This window comes from Anomaloglossus baeobatrachus, chromosome 2, assembly GCF_048569485.1.
Source record: "Anomaloglossus baeobatrachus isolate aAnoBae1 chromosome 2, aAnoBae1.hap1, whole genome shotgun sequence".
NCBI lineage: Eukaryota > Metazoa > Chordata > Amphibia > Anura > Aromobatidae > Anomaloglossus > Anomaloglossus baeobatrachus.
The window spans coordinates 466,700,303-466,720,448 of NC_134354.1; the positions used below are offsets into that span (position 1 = coordinate 466,700,303).

Below are 20,146 nucleotides of genomic sequence, written 5' to 3' on the forward strand. Positions count from 1 at the left end.
GAATGCTGTAGGAGAATTCACCACATGGTGTCACGTTTCCCCACAGATTATAGTTGATCAGTAGGGTCCTAGCGGCAGAACAATCTGATAAACTTATTATCATTTAACCATGCTAAAATAAATGTATTGCCCAAAGTGGAAAATTAAAACCAATGTCTTACTAAACACTTCATTACTGATGGTGCTTTTTATATGATTTGTGAACACGCAAATAGGTTTTATACTTTCCACTATTAGGCTTAATGATTTATAATCTTTCTTACATGTGATTCATCTACACCTGTATAGTACTAAAATGCTAGAAAAAAATGCCATCTTGAGTTTTTAAATATTAATATGTGCAATACAATATAATCAATTGTGGTAAATAATGATATGGAAATACAATACATCAAACCGTGAAAACTGACAAACACAACTTCACTTTGTCCCGCTCACCTGCTTGCTGCCAGAGATTGCTTATCCAGGACTGTGCACGGAAAGGAAGGTAGCAGAACTCATTTCATGTGTATAGAAAAAATTCCAGCACCAAGTCCATAGGAAATCTTCATTAAAAATTCATCTTTTATTTATCAAACCTTATAAAAATCCATGTTAGCAATTGCCCCAACAGAGGACGCGTTTCGAACGACAAAGTTCTTAATCCGTCTCTAGTTGGGGCAATTGCTAACATGGATTTTTATAAGGTTTGATAAATAAAAGATGAATTTTTAATGAAGATTTCCTATGGACTTGGTGCTGGAATTTTTTCTATACACGTGAAAACTGACAGTGGTAATGTAGAATTGAATTGAAAACAATTAGTATGATTTCCAAGGAGCTCTGCAAGCATGTATTTATGGTGACTCATCCATTAGATTTTCCAACTCAAGTAAAAGCAATAAGGATATTTCTAAACCATTCAATAAGTAATTCTATGCGGTTTCTGCCACTTCCTTTACTGTTGGTTTTACTAGTTCTAGAATGCCAAAGTAGATAATAAACTATGTAAAAGCCATTCACATATACAGTACAGACCAAACGTTTGGACACACCTTCTCATCTCTAGAACTGTTAAAAGGAGACTTTGTGCAGCAGGCTGTTACGGTTGCTGCGAGCGCTGGAGACTAAGTCCAGATTTCTTGCTACTGCACATGTGCGAGCGCCGGAGACTAAGTCCTATCTTGAAGCCATTGCACATGTGCGGGTGACATCATCGCTGACACGAGGTCACATGTCTCTGACACCTTCTATGCCGATTGGTCGCTGGTCATGTGCTTGTGATGCCTTGCTCGGTGATAGGCCAGCATGACGTCACTCCTGTCGTTCTGGCAGCGGATTGGCTCTGGTGTCCTCCATCTTGGATGAGGCACAGAGTCTATATAAGACCCTGACACACGCCGCATGGCGCTCAGTCCTCTTGGTTCATGCATAAGAGTAGACGCTCTGTGCGCGTTCCTCTAGGCATTCCTCTGTCTATGCTAGGTGAGCGCTACCGGCAGGGTAGCGTTCTTATACCTTACAGCTTCGGCTGCTGTCCGTATCCTTACCTCTTAGGGGAGCGGACATAGGCAGGTGCCTGAGGCACATGGTCTGGCTGGGCCTTGTGGTTCGACTCGTAGGTGGACGTTGCCACTAGGGTAACGTTCCTTATACTGCGTGTGGCAGTTGTTCGTATCCTCGCACACTAGGGGAGCGAACAGAGGTAGGAGCTTTATGCGGCTTACGCTGCTGTTCGTCTCTTTTGCACCACTAGAAGAGCGGACCTAGGCAGGTGCCATATCTAGTGGTTCGTGTCCTCGCACACTAGTGGAGCGAACGCAGGTAGGAGCTTTGTGCGGCTTACGCTGCTGTTCGCCTCTTTTGCACCACTAGAAGAGCGGACCTAGGTAGGTGTCATTTCGCACACATTGCCTTTGTCTCTGTGATTATTAACAGAGATCATTCCACACACCCTCCAAGTAAGGGAGGAATTGCTTTACTTACTTATTATATCCTTCTGTGAGTTAACAGAGGTATTGCACTCTGCCATAGTCTGCAGCAGAGTCTTTGCACGGTGGACCCTGACTGTCTGATACTCCTTTAAGTTATTATCAGACAGCCCCCCGTAACATTAGGACTGAGCCAAGGGTCTGGCAGTTATGGCAGAATATCAGCAGTTACACCGTTACATACAAGTACTTGAGTCACGGCTCAAGAGTATAGAGGATAAACCTCAGACCATGGTGACATCTGCACATGATCCTCGACTTGCTCTGCCAAACAGATATTCTGGCGATGCCAGATCATGTCGTGGTTTCATTAGTCAGTGTCAGATACACCTAGAGGTCAACTCTTCTTGCTTCTCTACGGAGAGGTCCAGAGTAGGCTTTATCATCTCCTTACTTCAGGACAAAGCCTTAGAATGGGCGACTCCCCTATGGGAGCGCTCTGATGTGGTTACTCTGAGACATCAAGACTTTCTTGATGCTCTTAAGGCGGTATTCATGGGTCCGCAGGTTACCCATGATGCGGCCCTGAGACTGTTAGATCTATCTCAGGGTTCGTTATCCACTAGTTCTTATGCCATTGCTTTTAGAACTCTGGTGGCAGAACTAGATTGGCCAGAGAAGGTGTTGATTCCTATCTTCTGGAGAGGGTTGGCAGGCTATGTCAAGGATGCTCTTGCTACTCGTGAGGTCCCTGCTTCTCTGGAGGACTTGATCACAGTAGCAACGAGGATCGATGTACGCCATAAGGAACGTAGACTCGAGGTCTCTTCCTCATGCCCTAAGCATCGGGCTATTCCAGTTGTTGAGGGTCCACTACCATCTTCCTCAGCATCTGAAACATCTCCCACTCCTATGGAGTTAGGTCATACGTCTTCCAGACTACGCAAGTCTGGTCCTCCTATATGTTACGTATGTCGTCAGGCTGGGCACTATGCCAACAAGTGTCCTAGTCGTCAGGGAAACTCCCTGGCCTAGTAACCATTAGAGGGGGGTACTAGAGACGTCTTCTGCACCCTCTAAGTGTTGTATCCCAGGTCAGCTCTCGTTATCTGAGAATACATGGCCTATTATGGCTTTTGTGGATTCCGGAGCTGACGGGACTTTTGTGTCCTCAGGATTTGTAAAGGGACACAATATTCCCTCTATCATGTTAGAGGCGCCTATTCCTGTCCGTGTTGTTAATGGAACTATGTTGTCTGACTCCATTACATTGAGGACAGTTCCCTTGCGCCTTTCCCTGTCTCAGGGTCACATAGAGGAGATTTCTTTTCTTGTTTTGCCTGAGGGTATAGACGACATCCTTCTGGGTCTCCCATGGCTTCGGACTCATGCTCCTCACATTGACTGGGAGTCTGACAGCATTATTAGTTGGGGTTCGAAATGTCAGTCCTGATGTCTTCCCTTACCACCTAAGGTCATTGCGGTTGCATCTACTGATCTCTCTCCCATACCTACACCCTATCTGGATTTCGCTGACGTGTTCTCCAAACAGGGTGCTGAGGTTCTTCCACCCCATAGGCCGTATGACTGTGCCATAGACCTTATCCCAGGTTCGGTTCCACCTAAAGGCAGGGTTTACCCCCTGTCGATACCTGAGTCGGAGGCCATGTCGACCTATATAAGAGAGAGTTTAGAGAAGGGGTTCATTCGTAAGTCTGTCTCTCCCGCGGGAGCTGGGTTTTTCTTTGTTCGGAAGAAAGAGGGTGATTTGCGTCCCTGCATAGATTACAGGGGTCTCAACGCAATCACAATAAAGAACAAATACCCATTACCTTTAATTTCGGAGCTCTTTGACAGACTGAGAGGAGCTCAAGTTTTTACGAAGTTGGATCTGCGGGGTGTGTATAACTTGGTACGAATTCGAAAGGGTGACGAATGGAAGACCGCTTTTAACACCCGAGACGGTCACTATGAATACCTCGTCATGCCTTTTGGGTTATGTAATGCACCCGCAGTATTTCAGGACTTCGTAAACGATGTGTTCAGGGATTTACTGTTATCCTCAGTAGTGGTGTATCTGGACGACATCCTGATTTTTTCTCCTGATCTGGAGACTCATCGTCAGGATGTCGTTCGTGTCCTTTCCCGTTTAAGGGAGCACTCATTGTTTGCTAAACTCGAGAAATGTGTATTCGAGCAGTCCTCATTGCCTTTTTTGGGTTACATTATCTCACAAGAGGGCCTGGCTATGGATCCTGCAAAGCTCTCTGCTGTCCTGCAATGGTCCGAACCTCATTCCTTGAAGGCGGTGCAACGCTTCTTAGGATTCATAAATTATTACAGGCAGTTCATACCCCATTTTTCTACTTTGGTGGCCCCTTTGGTGGCCTTGACTAAGAAAGGTGCTAATCCCAAAGCCTGGTCTACTGAGACATCTCAGGCTTTTGAGGCAGTAAAAAGACACTTTTCAACTGCACCCGTTCTTCAAAGACCCGATGAGAGTAAGCCCTTCCTCTTAGAGGTTGATGCCTCTTCAGTGGGTGCTGGTGCGGTCTTGTATCAAAAGAACGGTGCAGGTAGAAAAAGGCCGTGTTTCTTCTTTGCGAAAACCTTTTCACCGGCAGAGAGAAACTATACCATTGGGGATAGGGAACTGCTCGCCTTGAGATTAGCCTTGGAGGAGTGGCGTCACTTGCTGGAAGGAGCGAAACATCCTTTCCAGGTCTATACAGACCATAAGAATCTGACGTACTTACAAACCGCTCAGCGTCTGAATCCTCGCCAAGCCCGCTGGTCCTTGTTTTTCTCCCGCTTTCACTTCTCCATCAACTATCTGTCTGGGAGTAAGAATAACAAGGCAGACGCCCTGTCTCGCTCTATGCTTTCTACCCAGGAAGAGATTGACGAACCTCGTCTTATCCTTCCCTCCAGGGTTTTTCATACGCTCTCCCCTGTGACGTTAGACCAAATCCCACCGGGCAAGACCTTTGTTCCGCCTGATAGACAGAATTATATACTGTCATGGGCCCACACCTCAAAGGTGGGTGGGCATTTTGGTATTAGGCGGACACGAGAGTTACTGGAGAGGTGGTATTGGTGGCCACACTTAGCCAGCCACGTCAAGAGATATGTCGGTTCCTGCTACTCGTGTGCTCGCAACCGTCCATTACGGCAGAGACCGGCTGGGCTCTTGCATCCTTTACCAGTGCCAGATAGACCATGGGAGGTGGTAGGCATGGACTTTGTGGGTGATCTTCCATGTTCACAGGGACATAGATTTGTGTGGGTCATTACGGACCATTTCTCCCGGATGGTTCATCTCGTATCGTTATCGAGAATCCCATCTTCCAGGGTACTAGCCAAACTATTCCTCAAGCATGTCTTTAGGCTTCACGGGATGCCAGATCGTATCATTTGTGATAGAGGCCCGCAATTTACATCCCGTTTCTGGCGAGATCTTTGTAGCCTTCTGCAAATTGAGTTGAATCTCTCTTCGGCATACCATCCGGAGACCAATGGTTTGGTTGAACGTACCAATCAATCTATGATTATATACCTTCGACACTTTGTTGCTGAGAACCACGATAACTGGTCCTCCCTCCTACCCTGGGCAGAATTTGCCCTTAACAATTCGCTGGCTGAGGCCACTGGGCAGACACCGTTCGTACTCAATAATGGGCAACACCCTAGGGTACCGGTACCGTTTCCCGCTGCTGCACCTCCTCCTCTTGTGGCTGACTGGGCAACTAATGCCAGAGAGGTTTGGGATCGGACTCAAGAGTCAATCCAAGCAGCTAAGGACCGTATGAAGACGGTGTCCGATCGGTTTCGTCGCCCGGCTCCTGTCTTTTCTCCAGGGGACTTTGTGTGGCTCTCTGCAAAACACGTGAGACTTAGAGTGAGCTCTGTCAAATTTGCTCCTCGCTTCCTGGGTCCTTATGAGGTTCTTCGACAGGTAAATCCTGTAGTCTACCAATTGAAGTTACCCGTCCATCTTAGGATTCATGACAAATTCCATGTCTCACTGCTAAAGCCGGCTATTTTACCTCACGCTCGTGAAGTGCACTCTCCTGCCTCTGATTCCTCTCGCTCTAGCTATGAGGTACGAGCCATAGTTGGTTCTAAGATGGTTAGAGAGCGCAGGTTCTTCTTGATAGATTGGGAGGGTTACGGCCCGGAACATCGCTCTTGGGAGCCTGAGGAGGCTGTCCATGCTCCCGACTTAGTTGCCGATTACCTGCGTCGCCAGGAGGGGGGCCCTTGAGGGGGAGGTACTGTTACGGTTGCTGCGAGCACTGGAGACTATGTCCAGATTTCTTGCTACTGCACATGTGCGAGCGCTGGAGACTAAGTCCAGATTTCTTGCTACTGCACATGTGCGAGCGCTGGAGACTAAGTCCAGATTTCTTGCTACTGCACATGTGCGAGCGCCGGAGACTAAGTCCTATCTTGAAGCCATTGCACATGTGCGGGTGACATCATCGCTGACACGAGGTCACATGTCTCTGACACCTTCTATGCCGATTGGTCGCTGGTCATGTGCTTGTGATGCCTTGCTCGGTGATAGGCCAGCATGACGTCACTCCTGTCGTTCTGGCAGCGGATTGGCTCTGGTGTCCTCCATCTTGGATGAGGCACAGAGTCTATATAAGACCCTGACACACACCGCATGGCGCTCAGTCCTCTTGGTTCATGCATAAGAGTAGATGCTCTGTGCGCGTTCCTCTAGGCATTCCTCTGTCTATGCTAGGTGAGCGCTACCGGCAGGGTAGCGTTCTTATACCTTACAGCTTCGGCTGCTGTCCGTATCCTTACCTCTTAGGGGAGCGGACATAGGCAGGTGCCTGAGGCACATGGTCTGGCTGGGCCTTGTGGTTCGACTCGTAAGTGGACGTTGCCACTAGGGTAACGTTCCTTATACTGCGTGTGGCAGTTGTTCGTATCCTCGCACACTAGGGGAGCGAACAGAGGTAGGAGCTTTGTGCGGCTTACGCTGCTGTTCGTCTCTTTTGCACCACTAGAAGAGCGGACCTAGGCAGGTGCCATATCTAGTGGTTCGTGTCCTCGCACACTAGTGGAGCGAACGCAGGTAGGAGCTTTGTGCGGCTTACGCTGCTGTTCGCCTCTTTTGCACCACTAGAAGAGCGGACCTAGGTAGGTGCCATTTCGCACACATTGCCTTTGTCTCTGTGATTATTAACAGAGATCATTCCACACACCCTCCAAGTAAGGGAGGAATTGCTTTACTTACTTATTATATCCTTCTGTGAGTTAACAGAGGTATTGCACTCTGCCATAGTCTGCAGCAGAGTCTTTGCACGGTGGACCCTGACTGTCTGATACTCCTTTAAGTTATTATCAGACAGCCCCCCGTAACACAGGCCTTCATGGTAAAATAGCTGCTAGGAAACCACTGCTAAGGACAGGCAGCAAGCAGAAGAGACTTGTTTAGGCTAAAGAACACAAGGAATGGACATTAGACCAGTGGAAATCTGTGCTTTGGTCTGATGAGTCCAAATTTGAAATCTTTGGATCCAACCACCGTGTCTTTGTAGAAAAGGTGAACGGATAGACTGTACATGGCTTGTTCCCACCGTGAAGCATAGAGGAGGAGGTGTGATGGTGTGGGGGTGCTTTGCTGGTGACACTGTTGGGGATTTATTAAAAATTGAAGGCATACAGACCCAGCATGCCTACCACAGTATCTTGCAGCGGCATGCTATTCCATCCGGTTTGCGTTTAGTTGGACCATTATTTATTTTTCAACAGGACAATGACCCCAAACACACCTCCAGGCTGTGTAATGGCTATTTGACTAAGAAGGCGAGTGATGGAGTGCTACGCCAGATGACCTGGCCTCCACAGTCACCAGACCTGAACCCAATCGAGATGGTTTGGGGTGAGCTGGACCACAGAGTGAAGGCAAAAGGGTCAACAAGTGCTAAGCATCTCTGGGAACTCCTTCAAGACTGTTTGAAGACCATTTCTTGTGACTACCTCTTGAAGCTCATCAAGAGAATGCCAAGAGTGTGCAAAGCAGTAATCAAAGCAAAAGGTGGCTACTTTGAAGAACCTAGAATATAAGACATATTTTCAGTTGTTTCACACTTAAGTATTTCATTCCACATGTTTTCATTCATAGTTTTAATGTCTTCAATGTGAATCTACAATTTTTAGAGTCATGAAAATAAAGAAAATTCTTTGAATGAGAAGGTGTGTCCAAACTTTTGATCTATACTGTATAATGAGAATAATTAGAGCTTCTACCTTTACTGTCAATGTTTATTTCATTGGAACGAAATTTACCTCCTTTCTCTATTCTAGCCACACTACTGTGTGATTACATGTTTTATACATTTACATGTGTGAGTACTATATGTATATATATTTAGTGATGATCAAATACAGCGAAATTCAGTTTTAGTTTGCTTTAAAGTGAACCTGTCAGGTGAAATATGCACCCTGAAGCAAGAGCAGGTCTGGGTGTATATTCCTAATCCCTGCTTAACTGTACTTGTATAGACTAGCATAGATAAAGAGATCTTTAGAAAAAGTATTTCTAAAAATCTTTAATCATATGCTTATGAGGCCAGCGACTATCGCAAGGGCATTACTTCCCCAGGCTAGTTGGCTTACATAGCATGTTAGTACGTCCCTGTGGGCGTGCTCACATGCTAATGAATTCATAGCATCAGAGGACGATCTCACTCACCTCTCCACTGCCATCACATCCGAGTCCTGGATTTCTGTGCAGTGCCCATGATCCCGGACTTTTGGTCATGTGCACTACATGGGTTTGAAGCCAGGACTCATAAACCCAGCTTCATAGTGCGCATGACAAAGTCCAGGATCATGTGCACTGAGCTGAAATCCAGGACTTGGACATGATACAAGCAGAAAGGTGAGCGTGACCATCCTTTGACGCTGCACATTCATTAGCATGTTAGCATGCCCATGGGGGTGTGCTAACATCCTAAGAGGGCCAACTAGCCAAGGAAAGTAATGCCCTTGCGACTAGTCTCTGGCCTCATTAGCATATCATATGGGATCTTTAGAAATACTTTTTCTAAAGATTCCATTAGCTATGCTACTATAGGCTGGGATGGTTAGGCAGGGATTAGCAATATGCATCCAGAACTGCTTGTGGTTCTGGGTTCATATTTCATCTGACAGGTTCCCTTTTAGTTTGGTCAGAAAAGTCTATTTGCATTGAATTTATTTCATGTGAATCAAACGTGCGTAGTTATGCTCTGGGGTCTCTCTAAATCCCAAAATATAATAAGCGTAAGCTTAAAAAAATCTAAAAAAAATATATAATTCTCACAACTAGAGATAAACAAACCCAACAAGTAAAGTCTGGTGATCATACCGAACATGGACTTTACAAAAAAAAATCAGTGTTTAAGTTCGGGTATTTTACATATGCTAACCCCTTGAACGTGCATCAGAGTGCTCTGGTAGGCTTGGGGCTTGGCTCTGTGTGAGCCGCTTGCAGTGTTTGAATGGCTTGCACTAGGGGGTAACAACAGTGTGATCAGATGTAGTGTGCACAAAAAATGAAGAGAAAATCAGCCTCCCCCCTCCCCTCAGAAGTGATCTGTTTATGGCTGCTTGTACAGTCATATGAAAAAGTTTGGGCACCCCTATTAATGTTAACCTTTTTTCTTTATAACAATTTGAGTTTTTGCAACAGCTATTTCAGTTTCATATATCTAATAACTGATGGACTCAGTAATATTTCTGGATTGAAATGAGGTTTATTGTACTAACAGAAAATGTGCAATCCGCATATAAACAAAATTTGACTGGTGCAAAAGTATGGGCAATGTCAATCAATTTCTTGATTTGAACACTCTTAACTACTTTTTACTGACTTACTAAACCAATAAATTGGTTTTGTAACCTCATTGAGCCTTGAACTTCATAGGCAGGTGTATCCAATCATGAGAAAAGGTATTTAAGGTGGCCACTTGCAAGTTGTTCTCCTATTTGAATCTCCTATGAAGAGTGGCATCATGGGATCCTCAAAACAACTCTCAAATGATCTAAAAACAAGGATTATTCAACATAGTTGTTCAGGGGAAGGATACAAAAAATTGTCTCAGAGATTTAAACTGTCAGTTTCCACTGTGAGGAACATAGTAAGGAAATGGAAGAACACAGGTACAGTTCTTGTTAAGCCCAGAAGTGGCAGGCCAAGAAAAAAATCAGAAAGGCAGAGAAGAATGGTGAGAACAGTCAAAGACAATCCAGAGACCACCTCCAAAGACCTGCAGCATCATCTTGCTGCAGATGGTGTCACTGTGCATCGGTCAACAATACAGCACACTTTGCACAAGGAGGAGCTGTATAGAAGAGTGATGCGAAAGAAGCCGTTTCTGCAAGCACGCCACAAACAGAGTCACCTGAGGTATGCAAAAGCACATTTGGACAAGCCAGTTACATTTTGGAAGAAGGTCCTGTGGACTGATGAAACAAAGATTGAGTTGTTTGGTCATAAAAAAGGCGTTATGCATGGAGGCAAAAAAACACGGCATTCCAAGAAAAGCACTTGCTACCCACAGTAAAATTTGGTGGAGGTTCCATCATGCTTTGGGGCTGTGTGGCCAATGCCGGCACCGGGAATCTTGTTAAAGTTGAGGGTCGCATGGATTCCACTCAGTATCAGCAGATTGTTGACAATAATGTGCAAGAATCAGTGACAAAGTTGAAGTTACGCAGGGGATGGATGTTTCAGCAAGACAATGATCCAAAACACCGCTCCAAATCTACTCAGGCATTCATGCAGAGGAACAATTACAATGTTCTGGAATGGCCATCCCAGTCCCCAGACCTGAATATCATTGAAAATCTGTGGATGATTTGAAGCGTGCTGTCCATGCTCGGCGACCATCAAACTTAACTGAACTGGAATTGTTTTGTAAACAGGAATGGTCAAATATACCTTCATCCAGGATCCAGGAACTCATTAAAATCTACAGGAAGCAACTAGAGGCTGTGATTTTTGCAAAAGGAGGATCTACAAAATATTAATGTCACTTTTATGTTGAGGTGCCTATACTTTTGCACCGGTCAAATTTTGTTTAAATGCGGATTGCACATTTTCAGTTAGTACAATAAACCTCATTTCAATCCAGAAATATTACTCAGTCCATCAGTTATTAGATATATGAAACTGAAATAGCTGCTGCAAAAACCCAAATTGTTATAAAAAAAAAAGGTTAACATTAATAGGGGTGCCCAAACTTTTTCATATGACTGTATGTGGGAAGAAAGTCAAACTCATCAATCAATGATTTCCAATGAGGTTCAGGTCAAATCCGGGTTCCAAACCAAATTTTATCTAAAGTTTGTCTGAACCCGCCAAATCAAACTGCTACCGCAGCCCTTCTTGTTCTTTGTGACCCTCCCTCTGGCCTCCTTTTTACTGCTCTACTGTCCCACAACATCCTCTTCCTCCACCTGCACTATGTGCTAGATCTTCAGCACCAAGGAGGTCTCTGTAATTACAATGCACCATTGTGATATCACGACATCCATCACCGAAGGTATACTCATTGCCTCAGCAACATATGTTGTTACACCATGACCTCACAGGCCTTCTTAGAGGTGTCTGGAAAAGGGGACATTCCATCAAATAGACCAGTAAAGAAGGTGCCAGAGAGAGCTACATGGAGCACCAGACGAGGAGAGGAGATTTTTTTTTTATTTTTTTTCCACCCTCTTCTTCACTTTTTACAAATAAACAAAATATTTGCAAAATATTCTACAATTTTGCTAAATTCACACAATGAATTTTTCATAAAATTGTTTACAAATTAGCTGAATTTGCTCATCTCTTTATATATTACAAACAGCTATTGCATTAAGGATGATTGTCCCTATTAGATAGGAGTATTAACTGTTGAGATATAATTTGCTCGTGTATATAAATATGATAATCCACATAAAGTAGAATTTGATATGGAACTAATGTTAAGATGTGAAGGTTAGATGACTTCTGCCCCTTAATTTACACAGAACAAGTCAGTTCTTTTACTTCTGACCCTCTTCAGAGCTCTGAAACAAATCTGTGCATAATACATTCAGAAACGCTCATAAATACATTCATTTAGTTTTTAGATTTGATAAGTCAACTAGGGTCGCTCCACTAAGATCTGACAATCCCTTCATCCACAGGAAGGAAGTACCTAGTTGTCACTTAAACAAAAGAATAATACACAGCCTCCTTTTATAAGTGTATACTTTACCTGTCATCCAACATCCCATTATCATGTCACAGCAGAGTGCACTTTTCCACCGGTCACTTTGTTTAAAATGACACGGATAATGCACATGTCAGCGAGATGACAGTCTTGACCGTCCTTCAGAGATAAAACTGCAAGACGAGCGTCTGTTCTTATCTCTGCTACTGCTACATGCCTCGGTCTATCATTTAAGTGAGGCAGAACATGATTTCTCCAGAGACCACTTTTTTCATTTCCTGATTTTAAGGAAATCAAATAAGCACCATTTGTCTTCATCTGAATATGCTTGACCTGTTCAAATGATGATGTCTTCCATTTTATAACAGGCTGCATATGCTGAATACAAATGACATACATGAAATATGCTGCTTGAAATATGCTGCGGATATCTCATCCGTTGAAACGCAGTATAATGTAACTAAAATTGAAAGTTTTAAAATTGAGAAATAATAATATTGGATAGTAGATCATTTTCACACCTGAATACACACACAACACCTAGGCCTCGATTCATCATTTACTTAATTTTTTTTTTAAGTCATTTTTTCTTTTTTGTCTTGCAGTTTTCGTTGCCGTCTTTTTTTTGCCAATTTTTTTAAAATGGAGCACACAGTTCATGAATTTTGTGCAAAGTGAAAATTGGTCTTCATGTTTGTATGTAAACTCTTCCGTCACTTTTTAGAGTAAAAAGTTATGCTTCACAAAATAGTACAAAAATAACATAAAATCTGTTCAGGGAGATAGACTAGAATACATTGCATTAGACTAAAGGCCGCTTTACACGCTCCGATTTATCTGACGATATGTTGTCGGGGTCACGATTTTCGTGACGCACTTCCATCATCGTTAGCGATGTCGTTGCATGTGACACCTACGTGCGACTCCGAACGATTGCAAATAGGGTGAAAATCGTTGATCGTTGACACGTCGTTCAGTTTCAAAATATTGTTCGTCGTTTGGAACTCAGCAGACATAGTGCTACATTTGACACCCTGCCAATGACGAACAACATCCACACGACCGCCTTGGTCAAACAATATATCGCTGAACGATGTAGCGTCGTTTGTGAGATGAGTATGTGTGACCACTACAAAACGACCTATGAGCGTTCTCGGCAAATCGTAACAACAATCTGGGCGTGTCACATCGCTAACGAGATCACTAGCGATATCGTTGTGTGTAAAGCAGCCTTTATACAACATTTATTTAACTTGACATATTAAAAATCCATAAAGATAATGTGAAAAAGGTCCATAATAATAATAATAATTTTTATTTATATAGTGCAAACATATTCCGCAGCACTTTACAATTCAGAGGGGAAATGTACAGACAACATGAGACATTACAGAATAACCAAATTCAGTAAATACCAAGAGGAGTGAGGGCCCTACTCGTAAGCTTACATTCTATGAGGAAATATGGGAGGCACAAAAGGTGAATGGGGCGAAGGAAGGAGAAAGCTTGTCATATATGGTCCAGCCATCGATTTAATAGGGGATTCAAAACCAGCTGCGTGGACCAGTAGCCAGCCAGAATTTATACATAAAGTGTGTAAAAAAGTACATGAAGAGAAAGGAACCAAAAGATACAGGGGACAAGAATTGGAAGTAAATTTTATGAAGGGCAGAAAGGGACTAGATTAGATGAGGCGGTGAGGTGATAGGCTACTCTAAAGAAATGCGTTTTTAGGGTCCGCTTAAAGGTGTGGATGTTGGGAATTAATCAAATTGTTTTTGGTAATGTGTTCCAGAGCATAGGCGCAGCTCGTGAGAAATCTTGAAGTCGGGAGTGGGAGGTTCGAATTATTAAGGATGTCAGTCTTAGGTCATTAGCAGAATGGAGGGCACGGGTGGGGTGATAGACAGAGATGAAGGAGGAGATGTAGGGTGGTGTGGAACTGTGGAGAGCTTTGTAAGAGAGAGTGATAAGTTTATATTGGATTCTGTAGCGGATAAGCAACCAGTGCAATGACTGGCACAGAGCAGAGGCTTCAGTGAAGCAGTTGGACAGGAAGATAATTCTGGCTGAGGCATTCAGAATGGATTGGAGAGGGGTGCGTTTAGTAACAGGGAGACCAATTAGTAAAAAATTACAATAATCCAGGCGAGAATGAATGAGAGCGACAGTAAGAGTTTTTGCAGAGTCAACGGTAAGAAAAGGTCGAATTCTAGAGATGCTTTTGAGGTGGAATTGACATGTACGAGTGAGTGAACGAATGTGGGGATTCAAGAATAGATCGGAGTCAAATGTAACCCCAAGACAGCGGGCATGCTGCTGGGGAGTAATGGTAGAACCACACACAGAAATAGTGATATTGGGTTTGGGAAAGGGAGGAAACTTGAGGAGTTCAGTTTTTGACAGGTTCATCTTATGCGTTTCGAGCATTTACATGCTTTTAATCATGAGTAGAGTACATTAGTGACAAAATTTGTCCCTTTTCTAAAATATCTGTAAACGATAATTTCAGTCCATAATGATGAACATAAAAAATAGGCAAAAACATTTAAAACATATAAAAAAAGGCGTAGATGAAAATATCAATGTGGTGAAAAGAAATAACAAGCACACCATACCGAAAAATAGACAAAAAAGGGACAGATGCAATGATAAATCGACCCCGAAATTCCTTAGCCATATTTACAGAAATGGGCAAATTAGTTTACAAGAATCCAAAAAGTTTTATGATTCAATTTGTGGAAATCCTACAAAATGGCATCAAACTGTCATTTTTCTAGGTTCAAAAGGGTTGGAAGTGGTTAAAAAAATCTTATACTCGCCTCTCCTCCCCTTACTTGTATCACTGCTGACGATCCTTTGATCAGCTCTTCTGTCTTCTATCTCCATTCTTCTTCATTCTGGATCTCTAGACTCTTCTGGTTGCGGCTTCCATTCACTAGGTCCCATGCCATCACATGAGTTATGATACATGTACCATAAATGTTGTGTGTTTTGCCCTATGTGACGTCTTGGGGCCAAGTTAACAAAAAATACAAGGCACAGAGTGAATATAGAATGTAAATGACAGAAAAGCTGATCAGAGGCCCGGTTGTGGTGGAAAAGTTGCGAGTAGGACCAAGGAACGGTGAAATAACAGGGCTTATTTACCTTTTCCTGGCAGATATTTGCTTTAAATGTCCAGCGTTTGTTTCTTTTTTTTTTTATATTTACCCAGCTATTAAAAAAAACTTGAAAGTAAATGGTATAATAATTAGGTCAGAGATTTGTTCCCTACATACAATATACCAATGGTCCTTTTATAGCAATCGAAAGGTGTTGGCTACCATTTTAATATTGATAACCTATCCTTAGGCATCCAACCTCAACTGTTATCACGCCTAGTGGGAGCTGGAGGAAACAGTATAAAGAGTGGAAAAATACAGCCACATACAGTACTTAGAGGCATTGAGTATTGTAGATCAGCTCCTATTGGAAAGAATATGGACAAATCTGTATTATCCAGCAGCACCCACTGAACAGTACATGGAGTAGTGATGTGCCACTCCATGAATTCCATAAGTTTTAGTGGAAAGGGCAGCATGCTTATTATTTTTCTGTGAAAATGAATGCCACCCGAAAGGAAACCAAACAGGCCTCATCAGTGACTATAGAAGCACCAATTTTTCTTCAGCTACACAAAATATATCTTTTTTTCACCAATAGTGTCCAATTTAAAAAAAAAATGTCCAGATAAAACTGTCACAATTGGACAATTTAACCATTTAAACATTTTTTTTTTCAGTTTTTCTGCTGGTATACTTTGGTAATAGTATTTTTAATTATATTTTAGAAACCAAAAACAATAGTTAAAGGGAATTTGTCATCAGGTTTTTGCATTGTAATCTAAAAACAGCATGCTTTAAGGGTTAACATGGAGATTTCAGCCATGTGTCTCTTATCACAAAGTGTGTTTTTGTTTAACTCCATTGTTAGTTTAAACCTTGTCATTAATTGGCATGAGGAACTCTTGAGTTCAAGTCCAACTCCGCCCCTCTGTTTGATTAGCAGCTTCTGTCTATAGAAATGTACATAGAGAGCCTAATGTGGGCCGGGACACCATCTTATGCTCTGCTGCTTTGCTAAAACTAAAATTTTTGATTGCGTCAGAAGAACGGCTGCACCCAGTAATCTAAGTGATACATCGTTGGATTCAGGATCTCTTTGCCTGCATCATGCTGCTCTCAGATGAGGTAACAAAAACCTGCTGACAGATTCCCTTTAAGTAGCAATACAAAAAAATGTCATTTATCTATTTAGTAATTTAGTTATTCAGTTAGATTCATATAAATTTTAATTATAAATTATTTATAACATATAATTTATTGCATAGTAATTTTCAGTTTGCTACAATACAATCAAGTAAGAAAAGAATTTGCATTTATTTTCAGAAATGTAAGTTTCAGTAGATAAAGTACTTACAGCAGCAGAACAAAGAGTAGCGACTAATGAAAATACCAAAAGAGACAAGGGCTTACCTTTTCTTCCTGATCACTGTCACTGTCACACTAAAGAAAGAAAAAAAAAAACCTTTTTAAACACAATATCAAATAAAATTAGAATTTATCTAGAACAAGAAAGCAAATACTTTTGGTTAAATTAAGATATGCAGTGAAGAAACAAACATTGGAAACAATATAAGAGGACTAGAGATTAATGGATCTTTTATCTTTTGAAATTGAAATTCACCTGGTTTACCGAATATTCCCCAATTAATTGTCAGCCAATCACAAAACTAAAAAGCCATTTATAGCCAATAAAAAAGGGAGACAGGGAAATATAGCGATAGAGAGACCAAAATAGCATTGAGGCGTTTAAAGGGAACCTGTCACTATAAAAATGTAGTCAAAACTGATGGTATCATGTTATTGAGCAGCAGGCTCTGAGCAGCTTGATTCATAATTTTTGAGAAAAAAATCATTTCATCATTTAAACCTCTGCTTTTTCTGAGATTTTCGGTCCAGTGAGCAATGTTATCAATGACTGACAGTTATCTCTTATTAACCCCTTCAGCCCCGGGGCACTTTCCGTTTTTGCGTTTTTGTTTTTTGCTCCCCTTCTTCCGAGAGCCGTAACTTTTTTATTTTTCCGTCAATCTTGCCATATGAGGGCTTGTTTTTTGCGGGACAAGTTGTACTTTTAAATGAAACCATAAGTTTTACCATATGGTGTACTGGAAAGCAGCAAAAAAATTCCAAGTGTGGAAAAATTGCAAAAAAAGTGTGATGGCACAATAGTTTTTGGGATGTTTTATTCACGGTGTTCACTATATGGTAAAACTGATGTGTGGGTATGATGCCTGAGGTCGGTGCGAGTTTGTAGACACCAAACATGTATAGGTTTACTTGTATCTAAGGGGTTAAAAAAAATTCACAAGTTTGTCCAATAAAAGTGCCGCGCGTTTTGCGCCATTTTCCAAAACACGTAGTGTTCTTATTTTTTGGGATCTATGGCTCAGTGATGGCTTCTTTTTTGCGTCTCGAGCTGATGTTTCTAATGGTAGCATTTTTGCGCAGATGCTACGTTTTGATCGCCTGTTATTGCATTTTGCGTAAAACTTGCGGCGACCAAAAAACGTAATTTTGGCGTTTGGAATTTTTTTGCCACTACGTCGTTTACCAATCAGATTAATTGATTTTATATTTTGATAGATCGGGCATTTCTGAACGCGGCGATACCAAATATGTGTATATTTATTTATTTTTTAACCCTTTAATTTTCAATGGGGGGAAAGGGGGGTGATTTGAACTTTTAGGTTTTTTGGTTTTTTTTTAATTTTTTAAAACTTTTTTTTTACTTTTTTTATTTTATTTTACTAGTCCCCCTAGGGGGCTATAGCGATCAGCAATCCGATTGCTGATCGCTATCTGCTGATTACAGCTATACCGCTGTAAGCAGAAATAGTCACTTTCTTTTTTCCTCTGCTCCGTGCCGAGGAAGAATGAAAGTGAAACTTCATAGCAGCAGGCGTCATCACATGACCCTGTGCTACGATGGCTACCACCGAACGTCACGTGATCACTCACGTGACGTCCGGAGGGGGCGGCGGTAAGTAAAAAACATGGCCGCGCGCATATAGATCTCGCTGCCAGAATTTGGCAGCAAGATCTAAGGGGTTAATGTTCCGGGTGGAATGCGATTCCACTCGGAACATGTAGGCACACATGTCAGCTGTTGAAAACAGCTGATATGTGTGCCGATCCACGCCTCCTGCCCGCGGCAGGGGGCGGGGCTTACCGGGACACGATCCATGACGGAAATATCCGTCCATGGTCGTGAAGGGGTTAAAGTGTGCAGAAACAGCTGATAATCATTGACAGGACCACCCACTGGACAGAAAATTCCCAAAAGAGCCGAGGTTTAACCTCTTACCGATATTGGACGTACTGAGTACATCCTAGATAATGTCGGTGTAATCACCACTGGCTGCTGCACCTAGGACGGAGTAATCCTATAGCTGCGTATACATTAAATGGAAGTAAACTCGGGACTACAGAACAGGAGAAGGACTTGGGTATTCTCATTACAAATAAGCTGAGCAGCAGCACTCAATGTCAAGCAGCAGCTGCTAAAGCAAACAGGATTCTAGGGTGTATAAAAAGAGAGATTAGATCCCGTGATCCCAACGTATTGTTACCCCTCTATAAATCACTTGTAAGGCCACATCTGGAATACGGGATCCAGTTTTGGGCTCCACATTTTAAAAAGGACATTCGGAAGTTAGAGTCAGTTCAAAGGCGGGCAACTAGACTATTACAAGGAATAGAAGGCCTCCCATATGATGACAGGTTGATAAAGTTAGATATGTTTAGCTTAGAAAAAAGACGTCTCAGAGGAGATCTCATTTATATGTACAAATACATGTGTGGTCAATATAAAGGACTGGCACATGACTTATTTCTTCCAAAGACAGTACTAAGGACCAGGGGGCACTCACTGCGAGTGGAAGAAAAGCGATTCCGACACCTAAATAGGAAAGGGTTCTTTACAGTTAGAGCAGTCAGACTGTGGAATGCCCTACCACAAGAGGTAGTAATGGCAGATACTATAACAGCTTTTAAAAAAGGGCTGGATGATTTCCTCAGTACACAAAACATTGTTGGTTATAAATGACTTAGTGACTAAATGTAGAACTGGTGGAGGAAGGTTGAACTAGATGGACCTAGGTCTTTTTTCAACCTAAGTAACTATGTAACTACTATATATGTAACTATGTAACTATGAGTACAGCACATTTCAGCTGAACAGCTGGCATGTGCGGCTATCAGGTGTGGGTTGATCCGTGATCCACTCGCGCCTGTTAAGCCTTTCGATCACACTGTAAAAACATGACAGCGTGATGTAAATGGCTGCGGCAGGGAATGCGCCTTTCCCTGCTGCCATCAGAGGCCATGTGACATTATCATGGGGAGCCAATGGTTGCCATTGTAGCACAGGGTCATGTGATGACTCCTGTCACTATCATGACTCACTTCCTCTTACAGCTGGCTGTAAGAGAACAGCAGTATTTCTCCTGGTCTGAACTGTGTAGCTATGATCAGGAGCAATTAACAAGTGATCAGACTTCTGATCCTTACAGCCCCCTAGGGGCACTAGTAAAGTAAAAAAAAGTAAAAAAAAACTTTTAAAAAACAAAAAAAATAAAAAACCTAAAACTTCAAATCACCCCCATTGCCCCATTGAAAATTAAAGGATTAAAAAAAATATAAAATATTCACCTATTTGGTATCGCTGCATTCAGAAATACCCGATCTATCAAAATATAAAATCAAATAATCTGATTGGTAAATGGTGTGGTGAGAAAAAAAAATCCAAACGCCATAATTATGTTTTTTCGTCACCACAAATTTTGCGCAAAATGCAATAACAGGTGACCGAAACATAGCATCTGCATAAAAATGGTACCATTAAAAATGTCAGCTTGAGATGCAAAAAAATAAGCCATCACTGAGCCATAGATCCTGAAAAATGAAAACACTACGGGTTACGGAA

At 42.3% G+C, this 20,146-nt stretch overlaps 1 protein-coding gene across 6 annotated transcripts in view; it reads right to left on the reverse strand.

The window, feature by feature from the left end:
• Positions 1-20,146, reverse strand: part of AUTS2 (activator of transcription and developmental regulator AUTS2) — a 1,876,064-nt gene that overhangs the window by 647,686 nt on the left and 1,208,232 nt on the right. For all 6 annotated transcript variants that reach the window (XM_075336342.1, XM_075336339.1, XM_075336340.1 and 3 more), the window contains one exon: positions 16,633-16,662. In XM_075336342.1, the coding sequence (XP_075192457.1) occupies positions 16,633-16,662 (30 nt within the window). The remainder of the gene's footprint in view (positions 1-16,632; positions 16,663-20,146) is intronic.